Below are 22,041 nucleotides of genomic sequence, written 5' to 3'. Positions count from 1 at the left end.
AACTCCAGTACAAACTGAATAGTTTCATTCAAGGATAAAGCCCAGGCCAGTTTAATTATAGACAGTTTCATCTGGATCTGGGGGACCCAGACTCACAGTTCTAGGTGGCCCAAGGAAAAACGTTTGCCTTCTGGGGAGGAAGAACAGCGGTCTCAGTTCCCAGAGCTTTCTGGGAACTATGGGAATGACCACAGACGAAGGACATGGGAAAAGCAGCCAGGAAGAAGCCGGCTGAAACAGGCCCTCTCCTCCCTCAGGAGCTTCTTAGTGCTGTCCCTCCTTGGGGCTTTCTGGATGTTTTGGGGCTTCCATGCCCATGATCTGTCGGTGTCTCTCATCAGGCTTGGCTTAGGCTGACTGCAGTTGTCCCGGGAGCAGTCACAGAACCTCTTAGCTTAGCGGGAGAAGCGTGTGGGCTTGGCTTCCTACTTCTGCTGAAAGGCTCATGGCAGAGCAGTGTGTGGGAAGCCTGAACACTACAAGCAGGGGGTCACCTGACCAAGACTGATGACTCAAAGCTCTTTGCTCTGTGGGGTGTGTGTGCTTGGGGGTGGGGGTTGTTGTCTGAGCCTCTGAGGAAGCACTTCCAGTCAGAAAATTACTCAGGCTTTAGGGTTTGGCGTGCTGTTACCAGTAGGGACTAAAGACAAGGTGCTTCCTAGAACTACGGTAAACAGCTGTCAGTGTCTTCCACAAGTGCTGGGAGATCCCAGCCTTAATTGGAGGGTCCAGAATAAAGACTGAATTGGGGCCTGTGGTGGGAGCCTATGAGGACCCTGGTAGTCCTCTTCCCAAGCTTTCCTGCTGTATCTGTCTGTGAGGTATTTCCTCATGTTTTTGTTTAAAACTGTGGGAACACTTATGTAATAGTCAATCACAGACACCCCTTAACTCCAGGGAAAGGTCACAGAAGGGGAAGGGGCATGGAGCAAGATGAACAGGTCATCTGAACTAAGTTCCTGTCAAGTAAAGAATGTCTTCCTGGGCCTAATCAGAGCCAATATGTAAAGCAGGAGGGTTCTCAAGGGTTTCCCAGCTGTAAGGTCTTCTTTCACAAACTAGACTGAGCCTCTGGAGAACCCAGGCTCTTACCTCTCGAGGAACACCCTTTGGGTGTAGGACAATGACAATGAGCGAGCCCTGGTGGCTTTGACAGTGAGAGCTTACAACCACATTCGCATACCCAGCGGCTTTTGAGGGACTGCTATCTTGGCCTTCTTCATGGCCATCCAGTCCATACGAGGCCAAGACAGCCACCACCTTCGCAAAAGGCCACATGACTACAGCCAGAATCATAGGAGAAAACCAGGTGCCTTACCGCAAGCAGGGCTGAGTTCCGCTGGTCCCCCGGGGTCGAAGCTGGCGGCTGCTGCTCTCGGTTTATCCCACCGTTATCATTACTGGTCAGCCGGTGCTGCTGATGGTGATGGTGATAGTCTGGTGGAGGTGGTGGGGCTGTGCTTGCTGCCTGGGAGGCCACAGGAGGGGCAGTAGGGGGCGGTGGAGGGGCTGTGGTGGTGGCAGTCGTGGCTGTAGCCTTAGCATGTTTGCTAGCCTTCCTTGCCCCCTGGCCATGCTGGACCAGGCTAAGAAGCTGCATGGTGCTTTCCCTTTCTCGGTCTGAGCTCTCGGCCCTACCACGTTCATAGCGTCCTTCACAGCTCAGGTGGTGCTGTCGGCAGACAGCAATGCGAGCCCGCAGGCGTTCCACAATGGCACTGTGCACTCTCGGGGTGACTGAACCCCCTCCAAGGAGCCCCGCCCCAGAAGCCCCCCCCAACCCTCCTGCGGGGGCCTGCGGGGGCGCTGTGTCCCCCATCTTGTTGGACACAATGATTACTGCCTCTGGTGTGGTGAGGTGCAAGAGGCTGGTGTTGGCTATTGCGGGCAAAGCGGGTTTCAGTGTTCAGGGCCACATGAATAGAGGTCTTCTGAGGGTGGGGAGAGAGTGGAGAAGGTGTGGGGGAGGGGTCTTCAGAGAGTGGGGAGGCAGTGGAGAAGGTGTGGGGGAGGGGAGCGAGTAACAACAGGGTGGGGAGAAAGATTAGAAACCAATTGGAGAGAGGAAGTTGGAAACAAACCCTGATCAACTTACTCTAATTGCATTTGACAGCTCAGGAGAAGTTGGACAGAGTTGGTAGATTTTTTTTTTCCTCCCCTACCAGGCTGACAAGAGCCTCTAGGTACTTAGTAAACACAAAGTCTGGGGGACGGTTCAAGAATTCAGGGATTGTCAAGGAAGAAGCAGAAGCACATAGCAAAAGGAATCAAAAGAGTCATTAATAGAGATCCGGGCTCCCCCTCACCTCGCTTCTTCGGGAAATTATTTATAGGGGTGTCTCTGCAGAGAAACACATTTCTCCCGGGGGCTATGAACCGGCAGCCTTCACTTTCACTCAGGTTAAAAAATAAACAACAGGACTGTTTCCCAAGGCTTCCGAAGTCATGTTCAAACTGTGCGAAATCCAGGAAGACTATGTTGGTTTCTCCGTCCCTTTCTCTCCCTCCGGTGTTGGTGCTTTCTCCTTCTTGGGGGTAGAGTAGGATGCAGTCTTCTCCCCAAAGAAGACAGCTTTTCAGTCTTAACAACGTCTGTAATTGGACTTCAGAACCATGCTCTTTTCTTCAAGCTAATCCAATCCCCGGCAAAAATCCCGATCCCCTCTTAGGTTTCTTAGTCTTAAATGAAAGCAGGCTCAAGTGGCTGGCTACCCAGAGAGCTCCTTCAACACATTTCCCCCTTTCCCACTTAATTTTAATTCCTCACCCCCCGCTTCTATTCTAACACAGTATCAAGAGAGACAAAGTCTTCCGAGAGTAATTTACAAACGATGGTCAAACTTACAAACTTCCAGCAAATTGCACCGAGTCATGTCCAGCCACTTTTCTGTCCACTTTTGTACATTCCACGCCGGGCCAGTGCCTCAGAGGGTCTGGACTCCCAAAGGCAATGTGGCTCTATCTCTTGTAATGCTTCGCGTTATAGATTGGGGGGGGGGGAGAAGAAAAAAAAAGTCGCTTGTATTTTCCTTTCTCTTTCAGGTCCGTTCCGAGCGCTTTCCTGACACCGACTCCCGCTCCTCGGACTCACGGCGAAACACAGGCTTTCATTGTGCTGCGATACGAGAGGGAGAGAAAGAGAGAGAGAGAGAGAGTGAGTGAGACAGAGGGAGAGAGGGAGCCAGCAGGCTGCAGATGGGGGAGGAGGGCGGGAGCTCCGGCTCCCTGGTGGAAGGCTGGTGCCGCTGCTCCAGTGAGTAATCGCAGCCAGGCGCCGGGGAACGGAGTGCAGAGGCCTCCCAGTGGCTGAAGAGGCAAACCCTCCGGAACAGCATCTCTCTAGGCTGGCTCTGGCCTCAGCCTCAGCCTGGGTGCTGGGGTGGGGGGAAGATTGGGGAAATTCCCCAGTCTCCTCGTAAGTGTTTGAGCAGCTCTCAATGCTGAAGAAACTCCCAGTCAGGGACTGTATTTTTCCCCTTCCAGGCTCGCAGTCCGCCCTCCTGAGGATATGATTTTCGCTTTTCAATAAGCTGTAAACGACACCACTGAGCACCCCAACAAGAGCTGGGTGAGCCTAGAGGAAAAGCTCATTAGCACGGTGAGGAAGTTGGTCAGTGATTGCTGTGAGGTGCAGAGAGGGAAGTCCATCGCTGGCTGTCTCCTAAAGGGACCCATTGGTGGAGGCCAGAGAGTTTGGGCAACAGGCTGGGTGGTGATGGAGCAAATAAATCATCGGGGATAAATAAACGTTTTATAAGACTGATATTGTCATTACCTCGAGGAAGGAAAAAATTTCTTTTCCTTTGAAAAGTCATCAAATACAAGGTGTATTGTCCGTGGCAGTTTGGTTGTCAAACTAATGTGCCACGTGATTTCAAGAACATTCATAACAACCAAAACAAAAAGAAAAATAGCTTTTGATTTCTTATCTTCATATCTTCATATGATGTAGCTTGTAAAACACTCAAGCAGATTGGACAAATCTGTGTGTTTATCAATTACGGAGAATAAACTAAGATGTGCACAGTTTTAGAAGTCAGGACCAACAAAAACTCGAGTTGTTTGGATCTGAGGTCTCCAGACACAAAGCTTCATTCACTTGAGCGACTAGAATTTCAGCAGGACGATCCTGCTTCAAACGTGAGCTGTGGGTAGAAGCAAACAAAAATAATGTGTATCTCAAGACTGGATTTATCTACAGTTCTATCTCCCAGGGGCTGGCCAACTTTAGCACACACTTTCCCAAGTCTCAGGACGTTAAGTTGGAAATGGAGACAGGCACACTCAGACAGCACAGGGTACGTCTCATCCAAAATGCTTGGAATCCAAAGTATTTCAAATTTCAGGGGTTCTGGATTTGGGGATATTGACTTAGACTTAATGTGTTGAATATCTCTAATCCCCAAATTTCCCCTAATCTGTCAGGTTAGCTCTGTTTAAATAATTCTGTTCTGCAGTATCTCAGATTGTTTTTTGAAACATCCTTCTCCCTCTCTTCTTCAAGGCCAAATTCCTCTCCATTTATGTGGAGAAAGAAGCCATATTTGTTAGAGAAGAAAAATCAAACAGAATCAGGAATCATTAAAAAGTGAAGGTTTTTTGACCATCTTATATTTCATTTTTTTAAAGTAGTGTTCAGCAGACGGCAGCTTCTACTAACTTCTACTTCTGTCATATTTAGCAATCATAACCAATAAAAGAATACTATGCAGTATTTAAATGTAAAACAGTGCTCATTCAATAGTTTGTAACAATACAGGTCTTAACAGTGGTCAAACAAGCTACTCCTACTCCTAATAATAGAAATTATAAGTCAGAATGATACATTTGCTAAATTGAAACAAAATTTAATTGATATAAAATTGTTCAGGGTTTTAGGGTATGTTGTATTGTTTCACTTAATATATACACGGTGTAATATACTCTGGTGTGTGTGTGTGTGTGTGTGTGTGTGTGTGTGTGTGTGTGTCTTTCTTTTAGGATACCTGAGTGCAGTTGTGTATGTGGTCCAAGGACAACTTCGTGGAGCTGAGTTCTATCCTTCCACTTTTTCCTGGGCTTTGGGGATTGAATTCAGGTAATAAGCTCGCATTGTGACTGCTTTTAGCTGCTGAGCCATCTCTTCAACCCCACCTCTCTGTAATTTTGACAGGAGCATAAATTAGAGCTTGAGAAACAAGACTTCAACAGACAGGTTTCGCTACTACATTCCAGCATGTAAGACACTGCTCTGAAAGCTAGGATCTTGAGTGTCTTTTGTATGAATTTAAAAATGTATGTACATTTTACTTGCATATATATATGTATATATATTATACACACACATATATATGCATATACACACACACACATACCCGTAGTGCCGTGCTCACTTAGTCCAGATGAGTGTTAGGTCCCCTGGAACTGGAATTATAGTTGTGAGCCATCACATGAGTTCTGTGAACTGAACCCAGGTCCTCTGCAGGACCAGCAATTGTTCTTGACTGCTGAGCCATCTCTCCAGTCTCCTTTTATGCACATTTACCTGTATGCATACCAGCCATTTACATCCAATCATGCATATCATTTTTATTATTTATTTTAAAAATCAGCAACTAAAGTCCAGCATTTCACATGTCATCCCCATCAATACTCAAACATTCCTGGAAATGCATATTATTAGCTTTATCCAGTTCCTCATTTAGACAATGAGGACCTTTCAAGATGACATTTTTCACATCATATATTTAGGAAGGATGAGACCAGGACTTTCCAGAGCCAGGTTCTCTTAACCACAGGGATTGATGCTTTGACCTTGTGTGAGGGGCACTGCAAGCAGGCCTAACTCAAGAGATGCACCACTGACCATTCTGGAGTCCAAGCAGGTCCAATGCTATCCAAAGAACGAGTGTCTGGCACAAAATACCTGAACAGGAGAACAGACAAGTCAGGAAACTGTTAACACACCCGGCTACTCATAAAAGAATTATTTCTCGCAGGTGACAAGACATAATTTAGACATCCTTGTCTTCCTCTTTCCTCGGCCGTCTTTTCCACAAGTCACCGCCACCCTGGCACCCATACTCAGATTCACTTCTCCTCAGAGTCTGCTTTGCTTCCCTCAGATACTGCCCCCTTCATCTCACCTTTTGGACCTGCCTTCATTTTTGTTTTCTGGAAATGAGTTATGGGGCAGCACTCTATGTGTCAGGTAGCTCTGAACTGCAGTAGACATGGGACAGAAATGTTTGCTTCACCTCACCTCAGCGTCTTTGCAACTTCCTTCCTTCCTCCCCTCCCCTGATTTTCTTTCTTCCTTCCTTCCCTCCCCTCCCTGCTTTCCTTCCTTCCCTCCTCCTCCTCCCCTCCCCTCCTTCCTTTCTTCCTTCCTTCCTCCCTTCCTTCCTTCCTTCCCTCCTTCCTCCCTCCTTCCCTCCCCCCCTCCCTCCCTCCTTCCCTCCTTCCCTTCCCTCCTCCCTTCCCCCCCTTCCTTCCTCCCCCCCTTCCTTCCTTCTTCCCTTCCTTCCCTTTCCTTTCTTCCTTCCTCCCCCCCCTGCTTTCCTTCCTTCCTTTCCTTTCCTTCCTTCCTTCCCTCCCCTCCCCTGCTTTCCTTCCTTCCTTCCTTCCTCCCCTCCCCTCCTTTCCTTCCTTCCTTCCTCCCCTCCCCTGCTTTTCTTTCTTCCTTCCTCCCTCCCCTCCCCTGCTTTCCTTCCTTCCTTCCCTCCCCTCCCCTGCTTTCCTTCCTTCCTTCCCTCCCTCCCCTGCTTTCCTTCCTTCCTTCCCTCCCCTCCCCTGCTTTCCTTCCTTCCTTCCTCCCCTCCCCTGCTTTCCTTCCTTCCTCCCCTCCCCCCCTCCTTCCTTCCATCCTTCCTTCCTTCCTTCCTTCCCCCCCCCCCCTGCTTTCCTTCCTTCCTCCTCCCCCCTCCTCCTTCCTTCCTTCCTTTTCCTTCCTTCCTTTTCCTTCCCCCCTTTCCCCTCCCTCCCCTCCCAACTTTCCTTCCCTTCCTTCCCCCCTGCTTTCCTTCCTTCCTCCCCTCCCCTACTTTCCTTCCTTCCCTTCCTCCCCCCCCCTCCCCTGCTTTCCTTCCTTCCTTCCCTCCCCTCCCCTGCTTTCCTTCCTTCCTTCCTTCTAGCTTGAAAACCCAATAGGAATAATTATAGAAATGTAGTGAAGAAATACAAACTCATCTCCATGTAAGGACTTGATAAAATGTTGTCTTACGTAATATTCATGGAGGCACATGTCATGAATTACACAATACATGAAGCCACCTAAATTTAATCAACACTTTCAGTAGAAACAAACAAAAGCAAATAAAATGCTACAGAAGAACAGGTCTCATATTTAAGAATTAAAGATACAGAATACACACTTAGTCTTTAAAACCATTTTACTTTATTGCATTAAGAAAAAATTAGGATGTGCAAAGTAAGAGAGGCACAAAAATAAGCCTTCCAAGTATTTTTGGTTGAACTTGTCTCTTGAGATTGTCAGACTAGAACATATACACACAGACATACATAGAGAAAGTTATGGTTAAAAATCATAATACACCTTAATTTTTAATATATTGCAAATAAAACTGTAAAGAAACAAGAAAGAACATTATAGAGAATTAAAATATATATCAAGAAGTTCTTCCTGAACGTGAGAATTGAAAGACTCTGGGGACGAGCCATCTATTATTAGGGAAACCTTAGCAGAAGGAAATACTTCTCCACCTGGAGTAGATCTCCACGGTCTCATTCTGAGGCTAGGATACTGAATGCATGGCTGTTTGAAGCTTCTTCCATAATTCACAATTGAGGAAATATTACATAGATATTTATTACTGAAGATTATTTAATACTGCCAGGGGTACAATATTCTTGTATTCATACATAGAGGTATAAATATACACATGCATATATACTGTGGATGTGAAGGTGCATGTGTGGTTGCTCAAATGTGTGGGCACATGAACATTTGTGTTTGCATGCATCTTGAGCTCAGAGGATGGATAGCCTTGGTCATTCACAAGCATCACCCATTCTTGTTTTCTCAGACAGTGTCTCTCACTGATGAGACACCCATAGGCTGGATACCTGACCAACAAGCCTCAGGGATCTGCCTCATCTTTGCCTCCCAGTGTGGGGATTACAAGTACATGCCATCATGTCTGGCTTTTATTTTAAATATGGTTTGGGGAACTGAACTCAGGTCCTTGTGTTCATAAGGCAAGTACTACACTTAATAATAATACACTTAATAAAGCAAGCCATCTTTAGGTCAGTCCAAATATATTATAACACAGCCTATTTCTACTAAACTGACAGGACATGACAGCACATTCATCTGCTGGTCATGTGTGGGAAAAGAATAACCACATGACCAAAACAGACTGAGGGACTTCTGAACCACAAAGCTGATGCTCTCCATGTAAATCTATGACTGTTATTAGGCTTTGCTGTGGCATTTCATAAAGATCGAGTGGGCACATATACGAGATATTTTGCTATGAAGATACAATCAATGATACATGACACAGAGAAAAAAACTCATGATCTTCACATTTACAGAAATTTATAAAATCTCCTCTGAAGGAAGTATGCTATAATTCAAACTTCTCATCTTGAAAATAATCCGCAGAATTTAGATACTCCTCCAGTTGATCATGTTTCTGCATATACAACAGAAAAAATCAGTCATTTTAGTCACAATAGCAAATAAGACAGACTTTATAACTACTAAACATATGTCCTATAGTAATTGGGAACACAAATCACTTAGATATAAATAGAAGTACTTCTAACTTACAAAGGGCTGGGAAGAAATCAAATAGTAGCATTATTAATTTCATACCTCTTGTAAGTTATAATTGGAAATCATAACATAAACATAATTCAAGAGTTAATCCAACACATATTTGTGGAACAGATGTGTATGTATGTGAACAATTTCCTACTGTTGACTGTTGAAGGGGTAGAACTTTTAAAAGATGCTTTCCCCATCCCTAAGTTAAGACACTCACAGCAACCAGCACCAGTGTGTGAGGGTCAGAAGAGAAACCATGGCTAGTTGAGCTGACCTGGAAAGTCGTGACATTAAAGTTGTTTCAGACAAAAATATTTGATAGGCAACATTAGTGGCAAAGTGATGCTCCCCCAGCCCAGGAGGTTAAAAGTTCATTCAACAGTACCATGACAAGGAGGCACAGGATTTGATAATAATCTGATGTTTTCTGAGAGAAAGAGGACTGAATCAAAGAAATCTAGGTTGAAGAATAAAAATGATGAGACACTAGGTTAGGATAGATTAGGATTGGACAGGCAATATGATGCTGTCAAAGATCTAGGAGCAGGGAACTGACCTTATTTGAAGTACATGTTCAGAAAGTTAGCTAGCTACTTATAGCTGTCTGGCAGTGAGTTAGGAATCTGTGGTGACAAATTAAACAATGAGGACTCAAACCTGTGGGGCAGCAATGGAAATGGAGGGGAAAGCATAGGGTGGAGCACGTTAAGAGATGCATTAAAGGTACCCCGGAAACTCCAAGGTGAAAGAGTACAAGAATAATGGCAGGCAGGCAGGGCTCTCAGAGGCAGAGCAGTGAGCAGAGATGATGCATGAGTTCACATTTAGACACAGAGTTCAAGTATTTATATCAGTTGAGGACACTAAATTATTTAATGGTTTCCTGATCTGGTTTATGAACTCTGAGAGAAGATCTCAATGGCCTGAATTCTGTGATGACAAGGATTCATGGGAGGCAATATGAACACTGTATTTTCATCCTAGGCAAGGCCATGAAGCCCATTTTTATAACCTCAAGATCTGTGATTGCAGCACATCCCCAAGAAAGAAGGAAGAAGAGAACAAGACAAAATGGTCTGTTAGCATAGGCCACACAGAGTTCAGTTGGTTTTAGTATATGCAAATAAAATTCATTATGACCTACACCTTAAAAGATTGGCTATTTTAGGCTTATTATTTTTACCTTTATATTGTTATACTCAACTAGTTCTAAAATTTATTTTGGAAAATTCGGATGTACCTCAGTATACTAAGAAAAGCAAACAACAATCTTGGCTTGCTTACACACCAGCTAACGGCAGTTGATCACTTTCTAATTCCAGGCCCTAAAGTGTGCCACAATTCACATGATCGAAGCCCCAGCATCGCTTAGCTCCTATTTTATAGAGGAGCAACAGACTTGGAGAGATGGAGTGACCTGCTTTCACATTCCACTGCTAGGCAGCCAGGGCAAGTATTTAAATGCATGCTTTCAGCCTTTATAGGATGCTGTTTTGAGTTTTAAATGGCAGGGGTGGGGTGACAGCTGTTCTGAGAAAAAAATGAAAACCACAAAAGGGAAAGTGAAATGGAGGAAAGGTCATTAGGACCACTCTGCCATTTCCTCTGCCTGAAGATGCTCCTCAGAGCCTTTGGGAAGTCTGGGCCTTACTTTAATAGGGAAGAGCACTTTCATGTGGTACCAGACGGGCATTCTGACAAGAACATTCCAGATCGTGGAAATGGGGTAGGGGAAAGTAGTCTGATTTCTTTCTTTCAGGATCAAATAAGACCAACAGAAAGGAAGGATCTGCTGAGGGAGCTTAGAGAGCCTGAGCACAACCAGTTCAACAGGAACTTTTAAGCTACAGTCCTCCATCTTTAATTTACTTAAGAGTCCGTTAATTTTTTTAGATGTTAGCTATTTAATGTCCTCAACAAGGAGTTTCATTTAATTTGTTTAGGTAAAGCCAGGAACTTTTTAGTTTTTCCCACCAATTTCTAGATTAGCTTGACATAGGTGGAGCTGTGTGTGTGTGTGTGTGTGTGTGTGTGTGTGTGTTATATTGAAATATATTGAAACATTTTATATATATTTCATATATCTTCAAGACAGTGTTTTTCTGTGTATCACTGGCTATCCCAGAACTTACTCTGTAGACCAGGCTGGCATAGAACTTATAGAGATCTGCCTGTCTCTGCCTCCCAAGTGCTAGAAATCAAGGCATGCACACAACACCACCCAGCTAGTGTAATATTTTGAGAAATACCAACTTCAAGTGTAGAAGAAGAAGAATAAAAGAAAAATGTTGAAAGAAGGAAAAATGAAAAGACTCATTGAGGGAACTATCTCATAATTTGAAGTTCTTATTTAATACATTGTAAATTATTTTAAATACAACTGTAAAACAGAATTGATACTTCTTCTTTGTATGTATTCAGGTGTGTGTGTGTGTGTGCGCGCGCGCGTGCACCAGAGGTTGATCTGGGGTATCTTCCTTAGCTGCTCTCAACCCTGTCTTTAGAGCCAAAGTCTCTGATTGAATCTGTCACTCACATATGTGTATGGCCAGCAAACCCCAGGGTTCCTCCTGTCTCTGCTTCCTTAGGAGCCACATGACACTGCACCTGAGGAGAACTGTAGTGGTTTGCCCTGGAGTTATCTGTGTTTTGATGCTAATTCCACTGCCCAAGGACAGCTGCGTAGTCACATACTCAGGACTCAGGTGACTTCACCAGAACCACCTCCCCATTGAATTTATAAAGTTCAGGTGAGGCAGGTACAGGATAGAAGGAGGCCTGTCATTGGAGGAGAAGGAAGGATGGGCGGGAGAGAAGTTTGAAGGAAGAGGAGGAGACTAGAGGAGAAAGGAGAGACAGGAGAGAGGAGAGGGTGAGAAGCCATGGCAGGTGATTTTAAGATTCTGTTCTGTGTATTTACAGGTTTTAATGTTCCTAAGGGATGGATGGTACCGGGCTTTGTATGTTTAAGTGGGCAATTATATCTTATCAATTGGATCTAAGATTATTGTGTTGTGTGTTCTTTTATGTGAGGATTTGAGTGTAGGAAAGTGTGTGGCTGGGATGTGTTTCCGCCAAGATATCTAGCAGATATCTTGGGGCACCGTGGTGTGGACCTATCGAGGTAAAAGACCACAATACTTTTTTTATTTTTTATATTTTTACAACAGAGAACTGTATGTATGTTTATGAACTTTGGTTTAATTATGCTTTCCCTCTCATGTATTCTTATAGTAAAGCTAGCTTGATGGCCCTTGACTATTAGACTGAAAGAAGATTCTAGCACAATTATCAGGAGGTGAAACAAGAATGAAGTTTAGCTGGAAGATCTTTAGTCTTTGGCCAAACAAACTGAGAAATCCTGCAAGAATAGAAGAAAATGCTTAGAAGAGACAGGTAAGGAGGAGAGTGTCAAACACAAGCAGGGAGTGGAGAGTAACAGCTTGTGCAAGACAAGAGGACAATGTGACATCCTGGGATATGGGAACAGCCAGAGCCACTGAGATACATATTTAAGCACAGCCAGCCCAGGTACTCTGAGAGAAGACTAAATGTAGAGATGTGACTGACTACAGCCAAAAAAGTACATGTGTCACAAATACACACAGTGCTGTCTCACTCAAAGGGACAGCAAGGCTGAGAAATGTCAGAGGATTTGACAAATTCTGAAGTTTTATCACAACACAAAAAGGCAATATATGTGTTTATGCTGGAATATAAACCCTCTGGTTTCTAGGGGATCTTTTGAAAAAGTCTATAAAGAAGTATTTTCAAATTAAAATATTTTTTCAAAAGTTGAAAATTCAAGACAAAATGAAGCTCTTTGCTGCCTTTTTGTAAAAAAGTGCTGCCTGCTTTAAGCATTATGTCTTATTCCTTTAGCACCTAACATTAAATATTACTTTTGATGGAGAGAGAATGTGAGGTTAGTTTTCTGTCATCTTGGTAGGCTGAAGTCATCTGAAACAGAAATTCCCAATTCCTGAGAAAATGAGCCCATAAAACCTACCTGTGAACAATTCTGTAGGGAACTTTTTTTTAATTATAGAGTGATGTGGGAGGGCCCAGCTTACCTCTGGGCAGGTGGTCCTGAATGGAATAAGAAAGCAGGTTAGGCCCACCATGGAGAGCAAGCTGGTCAGCAGTGCTCCTCCATGTCCTCCGCACCAGCTTCTGCCTTAGTTCCAGCCCCACTCAGTGATGGACTGTGTGGTAGCCTTGCAAGATGAGCTAAACCCTTTCTCCCCAAGTTGCTTTAGGTCATGTGTTCATCAAAGCACTGAGCAGCAGCTAAGACAGACGTGTCTGTGAGGCTTGTAGATTATTCTGGCCTTTGAACTTTGTCTGGAAACGCTGAGTGTTCAGAGCTCAGGGAGTAGACTGTTCTGTAGGAAACTGGATGGGTGCTGAGAGCAATGCAGATGATGAAGGCCTGGGCTGTGATGTTTCAGAAGGAAGTTGGCAAGTCCCTTAAAGATTCTGTCAGGGCCATTAGATATTCTGAATTAAGAATGTGTGGTTCTGCTCAGCTGGGCCCGAGGAATCAGTAGGGATATCAAGATTTCTGATCTTTTGAAATGAAACCTTCAGTCATGGGTCAATGGATACTGGTCACCTGGGTTGAAGAACTGTGATTGAAACTAGCATCACTGAGGTGCAGTCTTGTAGAAAGTGTTTACTCAGGGCCAGAACACAGAAGATTAGTCCAAAGGGACCAAGGGGGTACCTTTTACTGGTAGCCAAACTTGGTAATGTACAGGAGTCACACAGATGGTACTGTTTTGAAGACATGAAGGGGTCATGTAACATACATGGAGGTGTCTGGAAAATGTTGAGAGCAATGTAGAGCAAAGCCACAGTTGAGGCTTTGTACTGCGAAAGACTACTGATGAAGGTTCACTTCAGTTGCAGTAGAAGCCCCAGGATTAAAGAGGATGGAAAGAAGATGAGGCTTGGTACCATGTGGCAGAGTAAAGAGTCCCTGAAGAGCCCAGGAGAGGATATTGGCAAAGGTAGACTCCTGTTACTTCAGAGTTCCCACCATATTGGAGATGGCAATACCATGGGATGACCACCAAGGAGAGAATCAAGTCTAGGGTAGAGATGACCAGAATCTAAGAGACAAGCTGTGTATATTGCAGATGGCTGTTCAAGCCCTTTGGAACGCAGAAGATCGTGAGTCTCAGGAATCTGACAATAAGCTGTCCACTGATGGACTTTGATTTTGCATTGGTTTGATATAATCTGGTTCTCTCTTGGAATAAGAAGGCATATGTGGTGGTTTGAATGTGCTTGGTCCAGGGAGTGGCACTATTTAGGGGTGTGGTCTTGTTGGAGTAGGTGTAGCTTTGTTGGAGAAAGTATGTCATTATGGGTGTGGGCTTTATGACCCTTGTCCTAGCTGCTTGGAAGCCAGTCTTTAAGCAGCCTTTAGATGAAGATGTAGAGCTCTCAGCTCCTCCTGAACCATGCCTGCCCGAATGCTGCCACGATCCTACCTTGATGTTAATGGACTGAACCTCTGGACCTGTAAGTCAGCTCCAAATAAATGTCCTTAAAAGAGTTGCTTTGGTCATGGTGTCTGTTTCCAGTAGTAAAACCCTAACTAAAACAGTATGTAACTGATTTTTTATTTTATCAAAACCTACAGTAAGAGACTGGAATTAAAAAAAAAGAAAAACAACTTTGATACTTTAGAGAAAGTAGTATTTTAGGAAAACTGAACTTTTAGTGTTTAAATTTTTAAAGACTATGGAATTCTTAAAAGTTGGAATTGTGATATTAATATTATGCAATTTTGGGGTAAATAAGAAAGAAAAGTTTTAATAGTTATGTATTTGTGTCTCAAGCTGACAATGGACTGATTCTGCTGGTTAGTTTTATGCCAACTTGACAGAAACTAGAGTCATTTGGTGAGAGGGACTCTGGGTTGGGAAAATACTTCCATGAGATTGGCCTACAGACAAGTCTATAGAGTATTTTTCTTGTTTAAAAATGACGTGGACCCAGCTCATTGAGGGTGGTGTTCCTGGGCAGGAGTTCCTGAATAGCATAAGAAAGTAAGCTTAGCAACATAGAGAGTAAGCCAGTAAGCAGTGTTCCTTCATGGCATCTGCTTCTATTCTTTCCGCCATGTTTCTGCTTTGACTTCCCTCAGAGATGAGTGTAATCTGAGAACTGCAAGCTGAAGTAAACCATTTCTCCCTTAGATGCTTTTGGTCATAGTGTTTTATCCTAGTAATAGAAGCCTAACTAAGAGAGCATAATTTTACTTTCTTTCCTTAAGAATGTTTTAATTTTATATTTCATTAATGATCCTAAACTTTGTTAAGGATACTCTAACATACATGGAAATACCCTGCAAACAGTTGAAAGCTTTCCACATATGAATATGTGTAATTATTACATATAGTACATGCACAATGCACTGGGGCTATAGCTGAGTGGTACAGCGCCTTTCTAGCATCCACGAAGCATAGGGCTCAACCTCAGGTACTACAAAAATGGAGAAAGGAACACATTTATAAATGTGGTGTGCTAATAGATTTTCTAATTCCACTAATGAGATGGTATCTCTTAAAGGCATCACAAAAAACACTTAAGAAGTTCAATGTCTCAGAAAATGAAGTCAGGCTTACTAGCCAGCAAAAAGCATAGGTGGAATGGGGAGAAGTGCCCGTGTAGTACAGAAGCAAAGTAAAATGTAAAATTCTGAAGAAAGTGAAAGGAGAGATAGGCAAGGTCACTGGAGGGAGGGCTGAGGTAGATTAACTGTCCAAAGGGAAGAAACCATGATGTCTTCTTTAGAGCGATCCCTCTAATGAACATGAGAGGCCCTGAGATGGGCCTGTGCAGCTGCTCCTGTCTCTGTGCTCATAAAAGTTTACTTGCTGTGTTCTCTTGCCTCACTTTTGCTCTTTACAGATTCCCTATTCTATAACCCAGACAAAAGATAGCAAGTCAGATTCTTCTGTTTCTTTTCTTTGCAGGATGAAATACATCATTGATCCAAATTTTCTGAGTAATTTCTATTTGCTTCTTCTTGTGTATCCACAGGACCAAATCTGTTTTTGAAAACTACTATCATGAGGACTCTTTCCACAACCTAGTTCTAAGGGCTCTGTGAGCAGAGCAGAGTTTCTGAGCTGCCAGGATCTGATGGATGCACCAGACTCTTCAGAATGCTCACTTTATTCCTGACATCAAATTCAGTGACTATCAAGGTACAGGGAAGCCAAAGTAGGTTTCCCAGCCTGAAGTTTCAGTGCTCTCTTCCATATCCAGTCACAGTGCCAACCACTCAGCCCCAGGTCCTCAAGAAGGGGATGTGGCTGTATTAGAATTGATGATGATGACCCTTTCCTCAGACTGACAGCAGATGCTTCTTGAGTTTTAGGCCAAAGGGATTAAAGAAGAAAGCAGATAAGCAAAGGTGAGTCCTGTACTTTGTCCCCCCACCCCAATCTGCATGGAATATAATAGTTGACATTGGTTCCCAGTTTGACAACCTAGCATTATCTAGGAGACAAGTCTCTGGGAATGCCTTTGAGGGATAATGTAGGTTAATCAAGGTTGAAGAGTCACACTATAAGTAGGTGCCATGATTTTCTCCACTTGGTTCCTGGACTACATAAAGAGAAAACTAGTTGAGCAGAATTAATCTCTTTGCTTCTGAAAGAAAACCAGCTATGTCAAAGTCTTTCTCACCATGTTAGGCTAATAGTACATACCTGCCAGCCAAAATAACCGTCCTTCTTTTAAGACATTTCTGTCATGGTATTTTATCAGAGCAACAGGAAAAGTGACTTAATATACAATAAGGCTTGCACACACATATGACAAAGAACAGAGCCCCTTTGTCAGTATTATTGTTCAATACAATCTACACAATGTGGTGAGAGCACTCATCGGGGCATCTATTCAAAACAGAACACTGATAAACATGGAGGGAGTAGGCGGCAGCAGAGGAAACATAAGAACAGCCACACTTAAGCCTTCAGACACTGCAGAACAAGGCAGCCTACAACCTTACCTTTCTAATCCAGCCCCTTTTCTTTAACTGACGGAAGAGTCTCTTTACTGTATCTTTGACCTGTTCATCTCCAACTTCTTCTGTGTTTGCAACTTCTTCTGTTGTGGAGCAACAGTCTTGGTACAGTTTGAATTTAAAATGCTTTAGTTTATGATAAATTTTGGTCCGTTCAGCACAAATTCTGCCAACAATAAACACCTACATTGAGAAATAAATGTCATTACCTCAAATAAAGTATAGATACATATATTTATATGATTTCAGATTTTCAGATTTCCCTTAATGGTACAATCTAAAGCATGCATTTTTAACTTGATTAAATATATATACAAATGATGCCTTTATCTTTTCTTATACAGTTAGTCAACCAAATCTGTGCATCTACTATGCTTCCAGTTTTGGGCTCATGGCTGGAGCACAGTGACCATTCACCTGTGTTAGGGAGCTTAGCACCTTAGGAGACAGACGACTGATTGTAAACTCTGAGGATGCTACCACGTGAGCACTCAGGTGCTTAGGTTGTAACCAAGATGTCTCAGCAGGGAGAGAGGGTCACCTGAACCCACACAGGCAGGAGAGTGATCAAGCCCATGTCTCTTTGTGTGCATGAGCAGGAAGAGAACGCCAGGCACCACTGCTCACTGCTCCTTTTATTGACGCAGCGTGTCTCACCAGCCGGGAGCTTCCCAATCAGGCAAAGCTCGCCAGGTCTGTTTGACTTAATTATCTGCTTTTAGTGGATGCCGGAATTTGACTTCCAGCCCTCATGCCTGCTATTGTCTATACAGGCTCTGTCTGCCAGTGGTACTTGCAGTCCTGAAAACAGTTATCTGAGTTTGGGAATAAAGAGAAACACTGCTTGTGTGGCATAAAGATGGACACAGAAAACCACTTAATGTGTTGTGTATAAATCAGCCATATTAACATTTTACTGTGTGCTTTGATTATATGTGGACTTCTAGGATTCTATGATGCATATCTGTGAAATCAGTTAACCAGACCATTTCTCTGTCATGTTTTGACGGTTATATTTTATTACATATCTAAAGTGGAAGCCAACATCACCCTAATGATAAAATTAAATATATCTTAATTCATATTTTGCATACTTTATCAAAAATACACCAGAATGGGCTCCAGACATCACAGCATGATCATATCATGTGAGAACCTGAGGACAGAAATGCTTCCCTATTTAAAAAAAACTACAAGAATATAACCCGCAGTCTGCAAATCATCAAAGTGGATGACTAGTGAAGCCCCAGGTGTCATGACAGTGATGGAATCAGGTTATATGTTTAATGCCTTCCTAATTTAAGTATTTGTCTCTATGCTCAAGAGCACCAGTTTAGTATAAGCTAAATGATTTTTAATAGGCATTTATGCCATGTTTTTATGAAGCCACAATGAGAAAAGATACGGAGATGATGATGATGTGCAGAAAAGTAACAGGGCAGGAGTGTACTGTCAAAAAAGCATCCAAGGTATGTACTGATGGCTGGCTGCATAGCAGCTGGGCTTAATACATGTTTAAGTGACGCATTTTGGACACTTCATCATGTCCTGTGACTTCTTCTGAATAGACTGGAACAAGCATTTATTCCTCTGAGATGGAGCACTCAAAAACAAGAGCAAAGAAACCATGTTACCTAAGTCTAACACACAGTGTTTACTGGAGCTGCAGACAAGAACACGGATGACTCAAAGGCAAGCTGAAAAGCCTGCACCAGCACAGGTGACAACTCATTCATAACTGTATTCCTAACGTTCCCTGTACAACGAACGGAGAGTCACTCCAACCATCCACCCATCACCCCACCACCCTTTCCTTCTACTCTGGTAACCATTTCTGTATCTATTGCTTTGGGGAAGGGGTCTTATGAATGTGTTTCTTTCATGTACTAAGTTTGATATAAAACTTGCTCTTCTCCTTCAAGGAGGAATGTTCTTGGCCCAAGGCCTCTCAGCCAACATAACACTGCTGAAACTAAACTACTCATTCCGTGAATTGGCAAATCCATCTTCTGTCAAAGTGTATCCTTTCTTTCAAATAAGCTAATCTCAGCAAGTCAGGCAAAAGAAAATTATCAACAAATAGTACTTCACTACACCCTCAGAAAGAGCCTAGTGAAGCCTAGGCTTTTTTTATATAACTATAGGCACAATCACAAAGTTTAATCACTGCTTTCTGAGTAACCCGAGGGCAGTGGTGGAGGTGCGGACAGTCTCTTTAAGCCCAGAATATAAATACATCCATGTTTTTACTTTCTTTGCAGGCACTGACACAGTAGTTCCATAGGACAGAAAATAACTTAGTAAGCGTTCCTTTCTTCTCTCCCCCCCTCCCCACAAACAATCTTTACTAAAAGACTTGAATATAAAGGCAAGCTGGGGTAGCAGGTATGTAAAGTGTGAAGCAGAGTCTGAGGAAATAGTTCTTTCTTCAAATAAAATTTAAGCGCTCGCAAAATTTTTGGACAAATATACATTGTTTATTTAAATACTGGTGCTTAGATTGGAGGGAAGATAAATAGAACTCTGACTCATTTTAATAACTTGATCCATTTGTCACATTCAAAATAACTCCACCCTTTTAGAAACACTAATCAAGACTTAAAGAGACATACACTAAATTCACACAATGTATTTTAAAAAACCTACAAAAATATAACCCGCAGTCTGAAAATCATTCCAGTTGATGACTAGTGAAGCCCCAGGTGTCATGGCAGTGATGGAATCAGGTTATATGTTTAATGGAAACCACTGAATTCTATGCCAAAACAATGACAACAGCAAAAAGTGTTTTAGTGATTTCCTTAAATTGGTTTTGTGCTGTGTTAATTTGTGAGTTAATGAAAATAAAATAATTTTACTTTTAAAGATAAAATTGAAGAAATTTTACTTCACCTTGCATCATTTCAAAACAGCCATAATAACTACTAGGGACAACATTATCTGGATGACACTGCATCCTGCCACACCCTCTTTTGTAGCGGACTCTCATGTCACTATTCTAATGTCTTCCATCAAGTGTTTCCACTATGCTGTACCTCACTTCTTAGTAATAATGCTTCAGTGAGCGCTGTGATCATGTCATTTGCTTTTATTGAATTGACGTTCATAGGGTAAAGTTATAGAGACTACAGTGACTCTAGCTATGTAGTCAACAGTATTTTAAAACTTCACCAGACCCTTCTTCCTCTGGAAATCTTACTTTTCATAAGCCTTCAAACTTTTAAGCTATGTTGGTCAGATTGTCTTTCAACAATTGATTTAAAAATATTTTGGTAATTTATAAGGTATCCATCTGAATATTAAGTGGTTTTACTTGTATGTTCTTAAGTTGAGAATGAACATTTTTCTAAGTATTTATAAATCCAACCCCCAAGACTTAAACTTCTAAATGAATCTTCCTGTCTTTATTGTATTGCTTAGAGCGTTCTGGTCAACTGTTGCCCAACAGTATCCTGAATCATACTTTCCAATAAGTCGTATTTCCTCCACTTTAATAATGGAAGATTTAGCAACAATTTGAGGTCTGTGTCTCATCCAAACACATATCCTAAAAAGACATGCAGTGTCACTAGAGGAAGTGCTCAATGTATTTACAAATGCACCCTCCTTACAAGATTAAAAACTCAGACTCTATACTTTTTATGAATTCACATTATACTGTCCCACTCTTATCTATTAACTATTTTAAAAAATTGGGTTTTTTGTTCATTTGTTTGAGCTGCAATTTCTCTGTGTAGCCCTGGCTGTCCTGGAACTAGCTCTGTAGACCAAGCAGCTTATGCCTGCTTCTTTCTACCTCCTGAGTACTGGGATTAACATTGTGTACCACCATGCCTAGCAATTACTTATTCTTGAAATTATTTTTCTATGCTCAAATTTAACAGTATCTTAATCAGGTAAATAATTGCTCTAGACACTGACAAACCATATATTGTCTAAATTGAAGTACAATGCTCTCTGAACTCTCTCACTGTAAGATAAACAGGCATCTCCAATTATTTACCTATAAACTATTAATTTGAGTGCTACCTGACACAAGGTTTTGACCTGGGTCATATTCTTCTTTGAACTTCAAAGGCAGCCCTGCTCCTCTCTTGCCTAAGTAACAGTCCTCATCACTCCCATCCTATAATAAGACTTAGAGATTAAAAATAAGTACTGATTTCATCTCACTGAATTAGGGGTGAATATGCAGGTCAAACACATTTTTTACCTTCAAAAATTGAACCCTGGGGTTAGGGGTGTGTGTTTGCTTAGCAAGCTGAGACCCTAGGCTTAATATCTGTGGCATACTAAAAAAAAGAATGAAAATCAAATGTACCAGATTTCCTTGTATTCTTTTTTTTTTTTTTTGTAGTATTTCCTCTGTTCATGAGAATTATTTAGAGGACAAGCTATGAAGCTTGAGTTTTATAAACAGCAAAGGCAGACATTAGCAAAAGATACCTGCTTGTCATGTGACATGAAGTCATCTGTCTCCATCGTCCGGGTGTTGTATAACTTTCCCGAGAGATGCACTGAGAATTTACAGTAGCGATGCAGCCCACAAGCCTGGCAGCCACAGTTCTCGGGGTTCTTCCTGTGGATGCTTAAGTCAGAGTAGCTTTCAACACGCTCCTGACAACAATGAGATATAAGAAGATTAAGTCAAATATAAATGTTTCCAAATTAGAACTCGTTTTCGACAGCACTGGAAAGAAATACAAGAACCAAAGATATTTCTTACTTTACGAAGGTATTTTTAAATTGAAAAAATTATTAACCTTGGCAATAAAAAAAGATCAAGAGAAACAAGTAGTTTCATTTATCTCTTTACTTAAAATTACTACCAAGTAGTATTTCCAATAGGCTTCAATTCACTTCTATTCTATAGTCTCATCTCTAATTATTATCAATGAGTTATTAAGTAAAGTAGGAAAATGAGCAACAAAATATCAGGATAAGTGAAAGTGGAGTTTAGTTAAGGTAGTTAAAAATTGAGAAAGTTACATTCACTCTTCAGGGCATGAGTTAAATCACATTTCCCTGAAAACATTCTGGAAATAACTTCATCCTCCTGTAGGGACCTGCTTTGTCATGTGAAAATAAGCATCTTGAAATTACTAATGTTCCATGTCCAGCACTGATGGATCATGTAGTGACTGATTATCAATGAGCAGAGCATGTGAGAAACCCTGGTCCGCACAAGCAAACTACGTTAGCAAAGAAGCCACTTATATAT

General features: G+C 42.2%; 2 protein-coding genes across 2 annotated transcripts in view; both read right to left on the bottom strand.

The window, feature by feature from the left end:
- Positions 1–3,251, bottom strand: part of Maml2 (mastermind like transcriptional coactivator 2) — a 318,634-nt gene extending 315,383 nt beyond the window's left edge. Inside the window, 1 exon segment of the mRNA XM_032910711.1 lies at positions 1,319–3,251. Within this exon segment, the coding sequence (XP_032766602.1) occupies positions 1,319–1,819 (501 nt within the window). The 5' untranslated portion in view covers positions 1,820–3,251.
- A 4,101-nt stretch (positions 3,252–7,352) lies between these two features.
- The window catches only part of Ccdc82 (coiled-coil domain containing 82), a 37,481-nt gene continuing 22,792 nt past the window's right edge, over positions 7,353–22,041 (bottom strand). The window contains exons 8-10 of the mRNA XM_032909637.1: positions 21,267–21,437; positions 16,806–17,003; positions 7,353–8,639 (exon numbers count right to left, since the gene is read on the bottom strand). Coding sequence (XP_032765528.1) covers positions 8,571–8,639; positions 16,806–17,003; positions 21,267–21,437 — 438 coding nt within the window. The 3' untranslated portion in view covers positions 7,353–8,570. The remainder of the gene's footprint in view (positions 8,640–16,805; positions 17,004–21,266; positions 21,438–22,041) is intronic.

The sequence above is a fragment of the Rattus rattus genome, chromosome 8 (genome assembly GCF_011064425.1).
Source record: "Rattus rattus isolate New Zealand chromosome 8, Rrattus_CSIRO_v1, whole genome shotgun sequence".
Taxonomy (NCBI): domain Eukaryota; kingdom Metazoa; phylum Chordata; class Mammalia; order Rodentia; family Muridae; genus Rattus; species Rattus rattus.
Note: the sequence above shows the minus strand (reverse complement) of the source record. Positions and strands in the feature narration are given on the sequence as shown.